The 20,201-nt window shown below is 37.9% G+C and overlaps 1 protein-coding gene across 1 annotated transcript in view; it reads right to left on the bottom strand.

Annotated features, from left to right (window-relative positions):
- Nucleotides 1-20,201, bottom strand: part of YWHAE (tyrosine 3-monooxygenase/tryptophan 5-monooxygenase activation protein epsilon) — a 61,591-nt gene continuing 41,390 nt past the window's right edge. Inside the window, exons 5-9 of the mRNA XM_081109376.1 lie at nt 11,488-11,687; nt 9,103-9,209; nt 8,220-8,426; nt 6,850-6,986; nt 1-931 (exon numbers count right to left, since the gene is read on the bottom strand). Coding sequence (XP_080965502.1) covers nt 879-931; nt 6,850-6,986; nt 8,220-8,426; nt 9,103-9,209; nt 11,488-11,687 — 704 coding nt within the window. The 3' untranslated portion in view covers nt 1-878. The remainder of the gene's footprint in view (nt 932-6,849; nt 6,987-8,219; nt 8,427-9,102; nt 9,210-11,487; nt 11,688-20,201) is intronic.

Below are 20,201 nucleotides of genomic sequence, written 5' to 3'. Positions count from 1 at the left end.
TTTGGCATTTTTAATTTAGGTTTGTTTTATTTAAGTTTAATGTTAATTCCATGCTGTGTTTCAGTAAGAACAATACAGATTCTGTATCTGTGGCTCCAGTCAGATATCCAGTAGTACAAATTAGCTTCAAGTTACACATACTGAACAAAAGAGGTTGAGCGAGCGAAGGAGGGGGGGGGGGCCAGGGAGAGGGAAGGAGAAGAAACAAAGAATTGAACACGCATGCAGGCTTTTCCATACCACCTTCAACGCTAACCTGCTTCAGAGGGAGAGTAAAAGTAGGCAAGAATGAGCAGCCACGGATTGTTGAACTGTTACCAGCACCATGCTTTTCAGCAGAGTTTGAATACTTTTTACAGCAAAACCATTACAACAAACTCCCCAAACAACCTTTAACCACCTCAAGCTAACACCCAATTAATCTTAAACATTGGTATAAAATTCAATTTAAACAATTAGAAAAAGAAAAAATGATACCACCTATGCCACTATAGTGTGATTAACCTCTCTCTTAGATGCTTGCTTCACCTAGAAGTCTAATGGCTTTCAAATGTAATTTCCATTTCTAATGGTGACCTTGCCACATCCGGCAGGAGACAATACAGTAATGCTGAAAAAGCCTCTATGCAGTCCTGTTAGTGTCTTAAAGAACCTAAAAGCTGGGACCAGTAAAATCCACAGAAATTCACTCTTGCCTTTAAGAACTTTTGAAAACTGTTTTTTAAAAAAAACCAACAGGGCAGGAACCTAAATTCTGAGACCAAATGTAAAAGTCAGATTTGGTGGTTCTCAGTGACAATGGGGGAATTTCCAAGAGGGAGTGGGATGGGAAGGAGTGGGGGTGGTCAGAGATGGTTTCTCTTGTTGGCTTTTATGTCTCACTGATTTTCATCTTCCACATCCTGCAGCGCTTCTTTATTCTGCTCTTCACCTGCAAAGAAGAATAACAATTACTTATTTCATACTGACTAGGCTGTCATGGTCACAAACAAAGGTATCACTCCAAACAAAAAGACCCCTTTACATTTGCTACAATTGGTATTAAACACACAGACAAGCAAAGAACTTATACCATCCTTGATACCTGAGATGCCTAAGCCAAAAGGTGCTGCTGGATCAAAATCTTAAATGGCCAATAGTTAGAATCAAAAAAATAACTGACACACAGTAAAAATCAATGTTTTTACCCTCAATAAGCTCTTGTAGACAGCCATGGTAACCATATTATTAAAATGATTTTCAAGCTTTCATGTATATCGTGTCAAAATATCCTTTTCTCAATAACCTCACTTCATCAAGAATCAGGAATACTTTACAATTTTTTTGCAAAATCTAATTTACCCACAATCTTCAAATCAGAAATGCTTCAATAAAGAAAACCGAGCAGTAAAATGTTCCAAAGGCCTTCTACAGTTTTAGAGAGAGGATTCTGCTTTTGTAAATATTTTGTATTTTGTATCTTGGCCAATCATATACCAAACCATAACCAGATTTCTCACTTCAGAGTGAAATAGCACTCAAACCAGACCACTGAGGTTATTAAAGAAGGGCATTTGGACCAGTTCTCTCATGCCATTTTTCTTTTCCCCTTGAACATGACAATTAGCCTGAAGAGTTTCAACTGCACTAGGACATGCAATAGAAAGCCAGCCTATTCAACAAGTCAGCCATAATAAAGAAGCATGCACACTTTAGCTAAAAAATAAAACAGGTAAAAGTTACATTTTGTGCTTTAACCCTTTGAGTGCCAACCAATATCCTAGGAACTATGCTAAAATTGCCAAGGCATTATTGCTGATTTTACAGCAGTTTAGGGAAAAAAATATGAATCGCAAGTAAATGAAGTTACATATTCAAAAACTTAAGGAAACCTTTACTACATTTGTTTTCTGCACTTAGGTGCCATCTGTCAATAAAGAGTGAACTGCATCTAATAGTGACACTGCAGGAGGAGCGCAATAGCACTCCCTGCACTTTTGGCGAAAGACAGGAGAAGCACGATTGCGCTCCCCGGCACTCTAGGGGTTAACAAACCATTTATAATTCTTACATATTACTAATTTGAATCAAAATTGAAAAAAAACAATGAATTGATTCAACGATCATAATATGACAGTTCAGACCATCCATTCATACTGCTTGTTAAATTAATTAGGATGGACAATAACCCTAACACTGATTGCCTACAGACATAAAGCATTTGCCCTTAGAATTTTTTAAAAGTCTTAAAGACATTGATATGATAAACGATCAATAACGTTTAAGTAAAGTTTAGTTTGTCATTTCAATTTTCCTTTGTGATAAAAATCTTTAACATAGATATGTGACTAAAAAGTACTTGAGGGACATAAAGGTTTTTTACTTATGTACAGAAAAAGAAATGCAAAACACAAAAATATCCATTTACTGAGGAAAGAAATGATGGACCACCCAGCTATTCTTCCCCCCCCCCCCCAAGAACAATAATGTACTCAAACTTAGGAAATGATAGGAACAGTCACTCACATTTTAAACAGCAATATGCTGCACCAAAACATGGTTAACATACGACAATAGAGCACACTCTCAATTCACTCAAGCAAACATTAGATTTGCCAAAAGTTCCAAGTAACTTTGGCATAAAAATATTGTCACATAAATCACACCCAACCAAAGGTGATAGAGAGTAGCAGATCATAAATCTTAGAATGTTTTGCATCCTGGAATGTACAACAGGCAGTTTTGTAAGCGACAGGATGATGATATGCAAGCATGATTAGTGAAGAACCAAAACTTAAAAGCAGAATTCACTGTGCCATGATAATGACTTACAAAGTAGTTTTTAGGAAAGGAAGAGTTGGATTTTCCTTTAGGAATCTATATTGCAAGGAGAAAGGGAGGGAGAACAATCACATGAAAGCAACATTACAAGAAAAATAAACCAAGAGAGCAGGACAAAGGAAAAACAATGATTTTTAGGGAGAGTCAGATTTTGGTCTTTTTACTTTATATAAACTTCACTCTAAGAAATACTGTTCCTTTTCTTTTACCTTTAAAGAGGATGAAATAATATCCTTTTAAAAGGTATGCAGAAGAAAAGTTTTCCTTGGATGTATTTCTTTGCCCACTGTTTATAGATTTTAGAGGAGGAATGGGGGGCAGAGAAAACACACATTTCCTTTCTGTGGATTTGCATATGAAACAGTCCTCTCTGATCACAGATTAAGAAAAAAAGGACTGAAATGGCCTCATGAGAAAAAGTTGTGATCCCTTTAAAGAATTATGTCCCAACACAATCAGACAGACATAACATATTCTGCAATCATAAAACATAAAAATGTATAAAAATAAAAGCTTGTGAACCACATATTTTTCCTTTAGAAATCCTCAATTCAAATGTTTGGCACACTTTTTCCTAGTTAGTAAAGTAAAAAAGGAGAAAACCATCTATATAATCCTTACTCTAAATTCAAGTAACATCCTGGAAAACTACCAATTCTATGACCACAATTCTCCTATCTTCAGCATTGATTCCAAGTCACAAAACAAATGAAATAATTCATATGTAATGCTATACCTTTTAGCAAAACTAGCAATTTCCTAGTACCCACAACAATTTATAAATTCAAATAGTTTGTTAATTTTAATAAAAGGTCAAGATACTACTTGAATTTTCTATTGTTTTAACTAGCATGTTTCATAATTCCTAGTATTTTATAATAAAGTGAAAATTGGTGTGTTTCAAACAAATTTAACAAGCCAATTAACAAAGTAAAAAGGATTTGAAGCAACTAGATTCCACTAGATTTACCAAGGGCACATGCCAGGGTTGTGGGCTCGATCCCCAGTAGGGGGTGTGCAGGAGGCAGCTGATCAATGATTCTCTTTCATCATTAATGTTTCTCTCTCTCCCTCTCCCTTCCTCTCTAAAATCAATAAAAATATATTTTTAAAAAAATTAACCTTATGCTAATAAAAACCTTCCCAACTATAAAAACATAAGTAGTTTATAGAAAATATCCTATTAGATTAATCTTATGCTAATAAAAACCTTCCCAACTATGAAAACAAAGTAGTTTAAAGAAAATATCCTATTTTAGCCCGGCTGGTGTGGCTCAGAGGTTAAGAATCGACCTAGGAACCAAGTCACACATGCCCAGGTTGGGGGCTCAATCCCCAGTAGGGGGTGTACAGGAAGCAGCCAATCAATGATGTTCCTCTCATTGATGTTTCTATCTCTCTATCCCTTCCCCCCCTCCCGCTCCCACTGTGTGTGTGTGTGTGTGTATATCTCCTATTTTTAAGTGATTCATTTCATTTCATGACACCTGATAACAAAGAAACAGAGTATCTTTGGTTCTGTATAAAAACAGAGCGACATATAGTCTACTATCAATCAATTCTTGGTTATCAGTGATAATGAACAAGAGTAGCACTAGAAAATATAAGCTTTATTTCTATCTAACATTGTAATTTAACAACTTGTAAGAGTTGGCATCAAATGTCTAAAAAACAAAAAAATAACATTTCAACCCAGGTCATCTTCGTTATTTTTAGCCTCAAATAAATGTTCCCTGGTTCAGAGGTGTATAGTTTATTGATTAGGCCAATATGGCTTAACCAAGTCATAAGTTCAAAGGTGGTAAATTGGTCTTGAATCCCAGATTCATGGTAGTGATTGCCTGAAGTGCTATGTTGAAAAGTAACTAACAGCTACATCTGGCTTTGTTGGAAAAGTGTGCAAGTAGGTCAGGTCACATGTTCTACATATTTCAAGCCAATCCTTGTCACATATCTAAATACTTTATACAGTAAGCTCTAGAAACTGAATCACCCAATTCTCACTTTAGCACCATAACCTGTCTAAAACCTGACTTTCTAGTAAGGAAAGTGACAATTTATATGCCTTGATACCCATTTTCAGATACACCTTTAAAAAGTAGAATACGCCCTGACCGTTTTGGCTCAGTGCATAGAGCATCGGCCTGCGGACTGAAGGGTCCCAGGTTCGATTCCGGTCAAGGTCATGTACCTTGGTTGCGGGCACGTCCCCAGTAGGGAGTGTGCAGGAGGCAGTTGATCGATGTTTCTCTCTCATCGATGTTTCTAACTATCTCTCTCCCTTCCTCTCTGTAAAAAATCAATAAATTAAAAAAAAAGAAGAATACTTTTAAAGACAGTACAGTATGTTGATCCAGGAGACTACAGCTAGCCTCAAGCAATGAAACATGTACTTCAATTTGGGGAACATACCCTTAAAGCAGTGGTTCTCAACCTTCCTAATGCCGCGACCCTTTAATACAGTTCCTCATGTTGTGGTGACCCCCAACCATAAATATATTTTCGTTGCTATTTCATAACTGTAATTGTACTACTGTTATGAATCGTAATGTAAATATCTGATATGCAGGATGTATTTTCATTGTTACAAATTGAACATAAAGCATAGTGATTAATCACAAAAACAATATGTAATTATATATTCAATATGTGTTTTCCAATGGTCTTAGGCGACCCGTGAAAGGGTCGTTGGACCCCCAAAGGGGTCGTGACCCACAGGTTGAGAACTGCTGCCCTTAAAGAATCTGCAGCTAAAACTGACAGCAAACCTTTTGTTTCCACTCTCTGCATCACCACCAACAACTGTAAAACAATCTATGGTCAATAACACTAGTTTGTCCTCCCCTATTTGTGTATGAAAATGATTCTTTTGAAATAGGCAGAATAAAATTTCCTTTACAATAAAAAAATAAGTGACAAATCTGGGCTTTTACCTCATTTAGAATAAACAGTAAATCCTCCACCTCACCATAAGATTAAGTTCTACAGATTACCCTAGTAATTATTTACTACTAAAAACTCTAAAAGAAAACTAAAAAAAAACCAACACCAGACCTCTTATTAAATAGGACCTGAGGGAAGGACATTCCATTTGCTGTACACAATCCAGAGGGGGAAAATCCTTTTTTGGATAAAAGATTTCCAGAGGATGCTTCATAAATATCTACTGATACATCTAGTTTAATCTGAGGACACAACTCAAAGCAGTGATTATGACACTCAAAAATACAATGAACTCCAGACCCCTAAATTTGAACCTGAGTAAGATAAAATATTCTTCCTCTCCCTCCATCTTTCAAAACACATTGTGAGGAAGAGGTAAACTAAGTTTAACAAACATTAATTAGAGGTAAAATTTTTAAATCTTTAAATATTAATAAAAGATCCCCTTTATCACCTTACAGCCCGGAATAGAAGAATGTATTTTGATACCTTTTTATAAAAATGTAGTAATTAAACTTGGATAGTTTGGAGGATAGTTTAGAGGAAACTGTAACTTGATGTAAAGAAATACCAAGGAGCCCTGGCCAGTTTTGCTCAGTGGATAGAGCGTAGACGTGGGAACTAAGGGATCCCAGGTTCAATTCTGGCCAGGGGCACATGCCTGGGTTGTGGGCTCGGTCCCCAGTGTGCAGGAGGCAATCGGTGATTCTCTCTCATCATTGATGTTTCTGTCTCTCTATCCCTCTCCCTCCCTCTCTAAAATCAATAAAATATTTAAAAAAAAAAATACCAAGGAGCCCTTGCCAGTTTGGCTTAGTGTCAGTCAGCCTGCAGAATGAAAGGTCCCAGGTTCGATTCCGGCCAAGAGCACAGGCCCAGGTTGAGGGCTTGGTCCCCAGTAGGGGGCATGCAGGAGGCAGCTGATAAATGATTTTCTCTCATCATTGATGTTTCTATCTCTCTATCCCTCTCCCTTCCTCTCTGAAACCAATAAAAACATATTTTAAAAAAGAAAGAAATACCAAGGAATTTCTAAAAGTAAAAGATCCAACAACAGAGACACACATTTAACTTCAGCTTCCTTACCATCACCCTGCATGTCTGAAGTCCATAGTGTCAGATTATCACGTAACAACTGCATGATAAGTGTAGAGTCCTTATAGCTTTCTTCACTCAGCGTATCCAGTTCTGCAATTGCATCATCAAAAGCTGCTTTTGCCAATCTGCAAGTATTTACATAAATGTATTACAAAAATAAAGTTCAAAAACAGAATTAGGAATGTTAGATATCATTCTTCAATTATCCCACAATATGTAATAGTGACACTGAGTACTTGGGTTTAGGCATTTAAATAAAGGAAAAGCACATGTAACTGATGAAAATTAACTTTCTACTTAATTTTGTAATCTGGCAACTTTTGGATTAAATAGAACTTTCGGAACATCACTTCTTACTATGCTTTCAGCAAGCCTATAAGTAAATAACACTATATAGACCAAATTCCAAACTAAAGCACCACCAAAATATGTGCATAATAAAGGTATTTCCAAGTCCCAGTCAACAGATCACTTATTTAACAAAGTTTTAATGCAAAAATAAATTTTTGGACAGTATCAGTTTAATTCAATAGAACTTAATGTTAATGGAAGTTAATGTTTGTTTCCCAAAACAAACAAACAACAAAGGGCAATATAGAACCTATGGAAATGTAATCCTAACACTCATTTACTGTTAGTTTAAAATAAACAAAATCCACATTTTTTAAGTACTGTGTACTATGTACAATAAGTGATGTCAGACACAAATGGGGAAACAGAAAAGAGGAAAAGGAGCCATAGCTGGTTTTGCTCAGTGGATAGAGTGTCAGCCTGCAGACTGAAGGGTCCCAGGTTCGATTCCGGATCAGGGCACATGTCCAGGTTGCAGGCTCAGTCCCCAGTGGGGGGCATACAGGAGGCAGCCAATCAATGATTCTCTTTCATCATTGATGTTTCTCTCCCCGCCCTCCCTCTCTGAAATCAGTAAAAAATAGAAAATGGAATAGTATAGAGAACATAAGCATGCCTATATTAAAAATATACCTAACAAAGACTGAAAGCTAATATATAAAAATAAATATATTATTGTAACTCTTCTCCTTCCTTTTCCCCACTCTCTAACAAGCTAGAGATTCTTTTTAATCTACCAACGAAAATTTTCCCCATCAACCTAATTATTTTACCTGCTCTCCTAGTGAAATGAGGTAGATTTACCTTGAATTGAGATACCTGTGGCTTTATAGTATACAAAGCACACAAAGCATTTTCAGTAAGAGCCCAAAGAATGCTTTATTACATGGCCAACCTTACAAAGGCAGTCCACAGGATACAAGACAGAAAACCAAATAGCTATTTATTCTCTTTTGTAACCTTCTTGCCTTTCATAGTGAGAGTTTTTGTTCTCCTCCATAACTTACCTGCAGGCACGGTCAGGGGAATTAAGAATTTCATAGTAGAATACGGAGAAATTGAGAGCAAGACCTAAGCGAATAGGATGTGTTGGTGGAAGTTCTGTCATTGCAATATCACTAGCAGCTTTGTAAGCCACTAGGCTGTTCTCTGCAGCCTCCTTCCTGTCATTTCCTGTGGCAAATTCAGCCAGATACCTGTGGTAGTCCCCTTTCCTAAAACAAAACAAAACAAAAACCAGAATTAGAAAAATGCTTTTTAAATGAAAAATAACTGTTAAAATTTCTACGTAAAGAATATACTAAACAATTAACTGGTATACTTCAGTAATTTTTTAATAGTCTCTTTCAGGAATAACTAACTCATCTATTTAATTTTCCTCCTTAGAGATTTCCTGTCAAATATAAGCAAAACCCTAGAGAAATTAACTAACAACCTCAAAAAAAGAAAAAAATCAACAAATTTATCACTTGATAGGCTAGATTAAATAACAAAAATTATTCCAAAGAATGGCACAACAGTTTGTTAATCATGAAATAAAATTTTCATATAAAAATGTTAAGATTGAGCTACATAATGCTTTGCTGAAACTAGTGGGAAAACCACACACAGGCAAACAAATGTAAATAGGTAAAGCAAAACCTAGTACATTTTTACAGTAATAGTCTGACCATCTTAAATGCTGTAATATTAATATTTCATTAGCAGTGAATTTGCAAATGAGAATTCAAAAATTAATTTAAGTTTTGAGAATCACTCCTCCCACGTAACTATACTTCCAACATTTAAGAACTACTCTTATGTAAAAATTGAAAGCCTATATAGAAAAAGTGATGATTCTAAGAGGGCCAACATTTAATCTGACATTTTCCCTTCTAGTATAGAACCTACATTTTATAATAGAAAACCTTGGACTCGCCAGTGTTAGCTGCTGGAATGAGGTGTTTGTCCAGTACATCCAGAATGTCACAACAGATTAACTTTAGTTCAGTCTCAACCTGGGAGGAAAAGTCAAAAAATTGTTTCAGTCTAAGAAATTAAAAATTATCACATATCTGGTTTTGAAGAGAGCCATATTAAACCAAAAAGCAGAGAAAAGTTATCTCCAGGTTATAGAAATTATTTCTTTCTATGTGCTACTTATTAGTCAAGTGCTTTTTTAAAATTTATTTTATTGATTTTTTTTTAGAGGGAGTGAGCAAGTGAGCGAGACAAGGAGAGAGGAAGAGGAAGAGAGGGGAGAGAGAGATAAACATCAATTAGTCGCCACCTGCATGCATGTGGACCGGGAAATGAATCCGCAACCTAGGAATGTGCCCTGACAGGGAATCAAACCCACTACCTTTTGATGTACTTGGTGACCTCCAACCTACTGAGTCACATAGGCAAGAGCTTTTAAAAAAATGAACTCATAGTTCAGGTACAGAAGAATAACACTGACTACTACTTACTAAGTGCTGCACATTTTTATTAAATTCTCTAATGAGGTACTATACTCAGAACCTCAGTTTTTCCATCTATAAATTGAAATACCTACTCTTTATAAAGAGGGGATCATTTAAAGATTAAATAACTACAATATCTTACACAATTATATATCTCCCCACTCAGAACAGTACACAGGAGAGCTGGAAAGTCTATAAATATGGATTCCTTTCCTCCCCTTAACTCACTCCTCATGCTACTTTGTGTCTGCTTCTGTAATTTCTCTCACTGTACTCTGTGTTATATGCCTTTTTTTTTTTTTTTAGTATATCTCTTATTGATGTCAGAGGAAGGGAGAGGGAGAGAGAGAGAGAAACATCAATATTGAAAGAGAATCACTGATGGGCTGTCTCCCTCCTAGGGATGGAGCCTCCCTACTAATTCCCAGGAGGGAAATCAAACCTCCTGGTCCATAGGTTGTCACTCAACTACTGAGCCACACAAGTTGGGCCCACTAGGATCAGTTTCTTAACAGTAGCACTATTGGCATCTTGGGCTAGATATGCTGTGGGAGATGATGGTCCTAAGTACAGCACTTATGATTAGCAGTATTCCTGTCTCTACCAATATATGCCAGTAGCACCCTCAAAATCGTGACACCAAAAATGTCTCTAGGCATTGCAAAATATCCTCTGAGGAGCAAAATCACCCCCTGGATGGAGAACCACTACATCAAAAGCTATCAAACTTTTTTGACCAAAACCCACAGTAAAAAAATAATCTATATATATAAAAGCCAGAGTTACTGAACCGAACAACCGGTCACTACGATGTGCACTGACCACCATAGTGACACAAATGGGGAAACAGAAAAGAGGAAAAGGAGCCATAGCTGGTTTTGCTCAGTGGATAGAGTGTCGGCCTGCAGACACTCGGGGGTAGACGCTCAACACAGGAGCTGCCCCCTGATGGTCAGTGGGCTCCCACAGCCCCAATCAACCCTGATCGCCGGCCAGGCTGAGTGACCCCACCCATGCACTAATTCGTGCACCAGGCCTCTAGTATTGCATGAATGTATATACACATATATAATATGAAACAATACCTCATGGAATAGTGTCTAATGCCCTCTGATATTTTTCTTTAAAAAAAAATAAATAACTAGCCCTAACTGGTTTAGCTCAGTGGAGAGTGTCAGCCTGCGGACTGAAGGGTCCCATGTTCAATTCCCATCAAGGGCATGTACCTTGGTTGCGGGCACATCCCCAGTAGGGGGTGTGCAGGAGGCAGCTGATCGATGTTTCTCTCTCATGGATGTTTCTAACTCTCTATCCCTCTCCCTTCCTCTCTGTAAAAAATCAATAAAATATGTTTTAAAAAAATAAAAAATAACTAGACTGAGGATCCATAAGGATAGTCTCATCTTTGCACCCATAGTACCTAGCAAATTGTGTTGTGCAAAAGAGGCACACAAGTATCTGTTAAATACCACTAGGTGCTAATTTCAAGTGACTATAAATAAAGTATCTTGCAGTTACAACAATAAAAAGTATTAATTATCTTCTTGTGTGGTTCTCAAAATTGAACACCACCCTCTGCAGCTTTCAAAGAAAAAAGTTCTTCACTTTAGCCCTAAAATATTGTATGGCGTATAATTCCCAATCCAGGTAAGCAAAAGATGCAAATCCACTAAAATATAAAATGTACATTATGTATGTGTACAACAAATGTACTAGGCTGTGATCTGAAATACCCAACACAAGTGGCCCTGTTGGCGCAGTGGCAGCGTGTCAGTGTCATAAATACCTAGCGCACCTTTCTTTAAAGATATCTTGTATATAACAATCTCACCATTTGCCGATATTCCCGAATCATTTTTAGTTTGTCTTCTCCTCCCTTGTTTTCTTCTTTCTGTTCAATGCTGCTGATTATTCTCCAGGAAGCTCTTCTAGCTCCAATCACATTTTTATATGCAACAGATAGGAGGTTTCTTTCTTCAACTGTCAACTCCACATCCATCCCTGCTACTTTCTTCATTGATTCCACCATTTCTATAACAGAAAAGTGAAAATCAGACCTTACGAAGTTATGTTAATACATCCCTTCACAGTGGTCTTTTTTCTACCAAACTAATGTAAAACAAAATATAAAAATTAACCAAAAAAAAAAAAACCTTTGCAATCATCAAAATGTGAGTAAAAAACTAAAAGCATGTAAAATAAACTAAGAGCCTAGAGCAAGAGAATCGGTTGTATGGAATCAGAACAATGTCAAACAGTACCTAGTATAGTATGGTTTGGAGGAATCTCTCATATTAAATAAGGTAACTAGAAACACATACCTATTCATTTCCCAGTAAAACTGAGCTAGCAGTTTAAGATAAAAGTTAAAAATGTACAGCCAAAACCGGTTTGGCTCAGTGGATAGAGCGTCGGCCTGCGGACTGAAAGGTCCCAGGTTCGATTCCGGTCAAGGGCATGTGCCTGGGTTGCGGGCATATCCCCAGTGGGAGATGTGCAGGAGGCAGCTGATCGATGTTTCTCTCTCATCAATGTTTCTAACTCTCTATCTCTCTCCCTTCCTCTCTGTAAAAAATCAATAAAATATATTAAAAAAAAATGTACAGGCTCTAAAATGTATCTTCTTACAAATAAATTATTTCTAAATACAAAATTTCCCAAATAAAAGTCATGGGAGAAAGGGGAACTCATTAATAAAGCAACCATCATTGGATGTTCCCATCCTTCCTTCTTTAAGGGCATTGTCCACCTCATGAATTCATTCATGGGCAAAACTTTTGTTGGTTCCTATTTATCACCACTAGGTGGCAAGCAAAGAAAGGGGCCCAGATAAGCCTTGGGAGATCCCAAGTACTATAGGAAAAAATAGGTAATACAATGAATGAATGCATGGTGAATGCAAAGGAAGAACCAGAAACAGCTCAATAAACACTAATATATTAATGAAAACTAGTTTTCAAAAAACAAAACAACACTAAATGTCATATTACCAAGTGGCTCTCCAACTTTACTTATTCAGAATGTTGGTGATGAGACCCAAGGATCTACATTTTAACAAGTGCCTCTAGCATATATTAACACTCTAAGCATAAGCATACCTTAAGGAATGATGCTTAATGATATGTTAAATTAGGTATAATCCCAGGAAAATATGTTTCAAAAAATTATCCTTTCAGGAATATTAGTAATTAGGAATATGAAGATGGTAAGGTCTTTGAAAACAGTTTGGTAGTTTTCATTTACAGTTAACCATCGTTAAGAACTCAGCAATTCCACTCCTAGGTATTACCCAACAGAAATAAAAATTTATCTTCACAAAGATTTACACAAATGTTCACACTATCTTTATTCATAATAGCCAAAAGATTAAAACAACCCAAACACCCATCTATATAATGGACTACACAAGAATAAAAAAGAATAGCTCTGGCCTGTGCAGCTCAGTTGGTTGAGCATGGTCCTGTCTTTTTCTCCCCCCTTCCCCCACCACTTCCTCTCTCTAAAAAGATCAATAAAAACATTTTTTAAAGAATAAATTACTGCCCTAGCCAGTTTGTTCAGTGGTTAGAATGACTAGTTAGAGCGTTAGCCCTCGGGACTGAAGGGCTGGCAGGCTCAATTCCTGGTCCGGGTCAGGGCACATGCGGGAGGCAACCAACTGATGTGTCTCTCTCACATCCATGCTTCTCCGTCTCTCCCCCTCCCTTCCACTCTCTCTAAAATCAATGGAAAAACTATCCTCGGGTGAGGATTAACCAAAAAAAATAAAAACAACAAAATAAAAAAGGAATAAATTACTGATACTCAAAGCAACATGGATGAATTTCAAAAACATCATACTAACTTTTAAAAAAGCCAGACCGAAAAAAGACAGTATGATTCAACTTAAATCAAGTTACAGAAAATACACAACTATAGACAGAAAGCAAATTAAGTACTTACTGGGGTATGGCAGTGAAGTGTGGGGCTTGTGTGCAAAGGAATAAGAGAAAATTTGGCGGGGAGGAGAGTAGAATTAAATGTTCTGTGGTGATTACACAACTTAACATATTTATCAAAACTTACTAAACTGTAAACTTACTAAACTGTATATTTCAGTAAGAGATATATGTTACATATAAATTATACCTCAATTGCCCTAACCGGTTTGGTTCAGTGGATAGAGCGTTGGCCTGCGGACTGCAGGGTCCCAGGTTCAATTCTGGTCAAGGGCACATGCCTAGGTTGCAGGCTTGATCCCCAGTGGGGGGCATGCAGGAGGCAGCCAATTAATGATTCTCTCATATCACTGATGTTTCTATCTCTCCCTCTTTCTTCCTCTCTGAAATCAATAAAAATATATTTTCAAAAAAATTTTTAAATGGCTGCGTCAGCCCTGCACCCACGAGGTCCCAGCATGGCAACAACGACCACTGCAAGCACCTCCATCTGGGAGAAAGCTACCCCCAAGTTCCTGCCCCAATGCCAGGCGGTCCAGTTTCTCCCCGTATGTGTCTGGGTCCCCCAGAGACTTGCCTGGCACTGGAGCTCAGAGGAAACAGGAGCTTGTAGATTCAGTTCCGTGGTGCCAGCCTTTTAAGAGGAGCAGCTCAGCCCCAATCTGCACTGTTTTTTACAGTCCCGAGTTCTTAACTGCCCGTAGTGACTTCTTTCCCCAGTTCTGGAACCCTGGGCTGGGGGGTTCTGGTGAGGAGCTGGGACCCCTCGTTCCTCCAGGCAGCCTCCGCAGAGGCAATCTCCCTCCCAATTAAAAAAGCGTAACATGTGGGTGCTGGAAGGGCCTGTTCCGCGCCTCTGCACCTCCTTCCAGTCTCAGTTTCTGAATGGTAGTTGTTCTGTATGTTAGTTGTAATTTTGATGTGGTTGTGGGAGGCACCAAATACAGGCATTTACCTATGCCACCATCTTGGTTCTCTCTTCATATTTTTATGCTTTGAAATTTTAATAATGTACATTCAGTATTTTTTTAAATGTTGAGGGGGGAAATATATTTATAACTTTCAATGATATTCTACTATCCCAGATTCAATTAGTTATATAATCCCCTTCATTTAGAAAGCCACAAAACAATGCACAAAAGACTGGTACAACTACAGAAGCAGAAGCTATCCACTGTTATTAAATAACAGCTTTATTGATCTGTAATTCACATATCATACAATTCACCCATTTAAAGTGTACAATTCAACAGGTTTTAATATATTCACAGAACTGTGCAACCATCACCACAATCAATTTTACAACATTTTCATCACTTGATAAAGAAAAGCTCAAGCTCATTCCAGCCAGCACTGAACCATCACCATTTCAAGACAATTGGCACAAGACTGAGGGCAAGAAATGAAAATACAAGCTGGGGTACCCTGTTGCTAACACTAAGATTGGCCCCTCAAGCAAGGAGGCCTAAGTACAGTGCCTTGAGGCTGGATGTGGGGAACTTTGGGGTTCCAAGTGTTGTACAGTAAAATATAAGGGGCTAATTCGGGAAAGGGAGTGTCCATTAAAGCTGAAAATCAGTTACGTAATAACAGGATTTCCTAATATGTATGTTTAAAATACTGACAAATTAGTTAACCTGTTTTTACTTATGTAGAGATATTTGTGTAATTAAAAGTATGTATGGCCCGGCAGGTGTGACTCAGTGGTTGAGCGACAATCGATGCAAGATCACCGTTTGATTCCCAGTCAGGGCACATGCCTGGGGTTGCGGGCTTGATCTCTGAAATCAATTAAAAATATATTTAAAAAATAAAATAAAATAAAAATAGGCATCCAAGTGGGTGTAAAAGTGGTATCTCATGATTTTGATTTGCATTTCCTTGATGGTTAATGATGGTGAGCATCTTTTCAGGTGCTTTAGGCCATTTGTATATATTCTTTAGAAAATATTCATATGCTTTGCCAATTTTAAAATTTATTTGCCCTTTTATTACTGAGTTATAAGAATTATTTACTTTTAAAACCTCAAATACTCAGCCTCTCATCTTCAGAAATTTCTTCATTGCAGAAGACAGTAGTAGACTAAGGGGTAGTAGTAGCATGAGTCAGAAGAGAAAGAGCCTTCCTACTATCCCTAAAAGTTCTGTAATCAGTACTTTGTACCAATTATGACTATAATGAAGCTATTATAACATTAGTGCCATCCCTATCCTTTTAACACCCCAAAACTATGTGAAAGCTCTGACTTATCCAAAAGTCTACACTGATCACACTCTCAAAACCTCCATCAGCAAAGAGTTAACACCAACTTTAATCACATAAATTTCACAACACAACTAGTATTTCATGAAATTATCTTAGCTGCAATTATTTCATCAATGTGATCCAAGCATTTCTAAGATGGAGAAGACTGCAGATATGATAACTTATGAACCAGAGAATTGAGACTCATGGTCGAATCACTACTTATGGATGCACAGGCAATTTGGTACATGAAATCTGGGCAATAAAATACAATTTCTGGGACTTCTGATAATTTGGCACCAATGGATAGCTGACTGACAATCATCAGTTACTGAAAGGCCTATTTGGTTCCAAGTCACTTCTCTTTATTGTAAGATAATAGCCTAGTGACACATTCATTACATTAAATCAGCTTGCCTCTATTTGGTATCAGACTGCCAAAAAGAGAATCAAATGTTTTTCACCTTGATTTTAACTTAGCTTTGAATCCTGTTTTTGCTCTTTGAAGTAATCACACACTCATTCAATAAACTCATTCACAAATAAAACACCTCAAGCCAGGCATTGTTCCAAATGCTTTGCATGTTCCAATGCATTTAATCTTCTCAATAGACTTTTGAAGCAGGTACTAATATTATCCCCATTTTATATAAGGAAACTAATGAATGTGAAGGTTAAATTGGCTCAAACATCACAAATTCAGTAGAGTAAAACTCAAGCAATCTGACTCCAGAGTTGTGCTTTGATTTAATCACATTGCCTCGGATTTGAATTCGTCTTTATGGGGATCCCTTTGTTTGCTTGTGTAAGAACAGATGCAAGATAAATGGTTTCAATGACAACAGACACAAAAGCTTAATCCATTAAAATGTGGTTTGTGCTTAGAACACATTTTTTCCACCTACAAAGTTAACAGCCCCAACATCATCTCCAATAAACTTACTGCCAATGCCTAGTACAGAATACATACGCTCATGCCACTAATATCTCTACATCAACATCCCAGTAAACTTAATTCTCCCAAGACTGTAAAACAAGTCTCTGCTGAGCTTCAAGTCTTTTAAAGACAGAGTACAAGATCTAAAAAAGGGGCCCATGTTCACCTATCAGACTGACCAGAAATTACAAGGCCCAATTTTATAGTTCGTAATAAGATCCAGGGTCAGGATGAAAGCAAAATGTTAAGAATCAGCCATGGGAAAACAAGCAGGCTCTGTACTGGCTAACATAATTAATGTGCCTCATACCAAAGCACAACAGGTCATCATTTCTCCCAACATGGAAAAATAATGTTTGGCAGCTGTTACAACACATAATCCTGATTTAAAGGACAGAAAACTGAAACTATGAGTAACTTGCCTGAAGTCACACAGCTAATGTGTGGTAAAACCAGAACTCAAATCCAGACAATCAAACATAAGTGCCTGAGCTCTTAACCACATTCAACTAACTTTCCAAGTAAAATGCTCACAGAAACAAATTCTGAAATCCAAAAATACTGAAGGTAATTGCCCCCATGGAAATAAAAAGTCCTTAGCATCACACACTGCCTTCAAAAGGTTCAGTCATTCAAGGTTCTGTAAAGATCTTGAGTTTGCTTTATGTAAAGGTTGATCAATCAGTTGGCCATTGACGTTTCTCCTCTTTGCCTAGGAAACTATTCACCCCTCTGGATCAAACTCAAACCCCTCATTCTGTGAAGGAAGCCTTCCTGCGCTCTCAAATCTATGTTCGTATTTCTCTGTAGTAAGGATCAGTGTTTCCTTCCCGTAGAATATTAATTACCTTCCTAAAAGGTGTGCGTCTTTATATTCCCGCAGTATTTAATGCTACAAAAGGGCCCACAAACACTTGATGAAAGAATTAAGAGGGTAAACCAAACTATGTTAAATAGAATGAGAAATTCTGTCAGGCTTGACTGTCTAAGTAAACAAAAACTGTTTTAAGCATACCCTCTAGATCAGGGATCCTCAAACTTTTTAAACAGGGAGCCAGTTCACTGTCCCTCAGACCATTGGAGGGCTGGACTATAGTTTTAAAAAAAACTATCAACAAATTCCTATGCACACTGCACATATCTTATTTTGAAGTAAAAAAAACAAAACGGGAACAAATACAATATTTGTATTTGCATGTGGCCCAACGGGCCGTAGTTTGAGGACCCCTGCTCTAGATTGGAGAACCAGAGATTCTAATGTCCTTTCTCAGCAATTTCAATAGGCTCTTTTGCTGCAGAACCATTAAAAATTTCATTATCCCTGTCCCTAAATAACTCTCAGACTCAAAGAATCATCCTGAAGGTCTGAGCTCTGTTCATTAAATATATAAAGAGAATTTAGTATAGGTGTCCTATGTCATCACACTTTAGCAAAGTGCCTATAAATTAACATAATAGTCCCAACTAATAAGACTACAGCATCTACAGACTTAAAATATGAAGTACCTAGTATTATATGATCTGACCTTGAATTCTGTAAATGAAATTACTTAAAGGAGAACCTACACAATCTCATAATATCCTACACGAGTCAAGGCATTTGGGAATATCCTGAGAATCTAGTATACTATAATCTTACTGATCCATCTGCTATCGATTATCACTAAAGGACAGTTAGAAAGTGTAGGGTTATAACTTGTGTTCTTTTATATAAAAAAAAGTGACTAGCTGGTGTAAAAAAGGGGGAGGCTGGCCGTAGCCGGTTTGGCTCGGTGGTTAGAGTGTCGGCCTGCGGACTGAAGGGTCCTAAGTTCAGTTCCGGTCAAGGGCATGTACCTTGGTTGCCAGCACATCCCCAGTGGGAGGTGTGCAGGAGGCAGCTGATCTATGTTTCTCTCCCATCGATGTTTCTAACTCTCTATCCCTCTCTTTTCTCCCTTCCTCTCTGTAAAAAAATCAATAAAATATATATTTTTTTAAAAAGGTGGGGGCGGGCAGGATAAGCCCATCAAAGCAATCTGTACAAAGGATAGAAAAATGCCACTTTATACAACAACCAGATTTGATCAAGAGCTATGGCTCATTTAGAGGAAAACCGTTAAGGAAAAAAACAAGCTCTTTCCTTTATCTATCTAAAACTTTAAGATAATCTACCACTTCACATCCATTAAGATGGTGACTATTAAAAAAAAAAAAAGAAATTAAGTGTTGGTGAGGATGTACAGAAAAAAAAAAGTGCCTTGTTGGTGGGCATGTAAAATGGTACCTGTGTGTGTAAAACAGCGTAGTGGTTCCTCAAAAATTTTAAAAACAGAACATCTTATGACCCAGCAATTATACTTCTGGATAATATACCAAAAAGAATTGAAAGCAGGGCCTTGAAGAGATATTTATACACTCATGTTCACAGCAGCATTATTCATAACTAGAGGCCCGGTGCATGAAATTCGTGCACTGGGGGGGGGGGGGAGAGAATCCCTCAGCACAGCCTGCACCCTCTCCAATCTGGGACCCCTCGAGGGATGTCCGACTGCCGGTTTAGACCCGATCCCTGTGGACATCCCTCTCACAATCTGGGACTGCTGCCTCCCAACCACTCGCCTGCCTGCCTGATTGCCCCTTACCGCTTCTGCCTGCCAGCCTGATCACCCCCTAACCACTCCCCTGCCAGCCCGATCACCCCCAACTGCCCTCCCCTGCTGGCCTGGTCGCCCCTAACTGCCCTCCCTCCCCTGCAGGCCCAGTTGCCCCCAACTCCTCTCCCCTGCCGGCCATCTTGTGACCACATGGGGGCAGCCATCTTGTGTGAGGGTGTGACAGTCAATTTGCATATTGCCTCTTTATTATATAGGATAGCTAAAAGGTGGAAACCAAAGTATCCACTGATGGACAAATGGGTAAGCAAAATGACACACACACACACACACACACACACACACACACTCCATGCTTTTCTCTCTCTCTCTCTCTCTCTCTCTCTCTCTCTCTCAACCCTCCACTTCCCTCCCAACTTTCCTTTCTATCCCTCTAAAAATCAATTTCAAAAAGTCTTTTTGAAAAAAGGAAATTCTGCAATATGCTACAACAAGAACTTCCCTTGAGGACACTGTGCTAAGTGAAAGAAGACAGTCACAAAAAACAAATACTGTATGATTCCACTTACATGAGGTACTCTTAAAAATCATAAACAGAAAGTATAATGATGGTTGCCAGGGGGTGAGAGGAGAGGAGAATGGAATTATTGTTTTATGAATATAGTTTCAGATTTACAAAATGAAAAGTGCTACGGGGATGGACAGTGGTGATGGCTGCACAAAAATGTGAATGCATTTAATACCACTGAACGGTACACTTAAAAATGGTTAAGATGGTCCCAGACAGTGTGGCTCAGTGGTTGAGCATCAACTCATACACCCAGAGGTCTC

Source organism: Myotis nattereri, assembly GCF_964212035.1.
Source record: "Myotis nattereri genome assembly, chromosome: 16".
Taxonomy (NCBI): domain Eukaryota; kingdom Metazoa; phylum Chordata; class Mammalia; order Chiroptera; family Vespertilionidae; genus Myotis; species Myotis nattereri.
The sequence above is the reverse complement of the archived record's forward strand: the minus strand, read 5'-3'. Positions and strand labels throughout refer to the sequence as shown.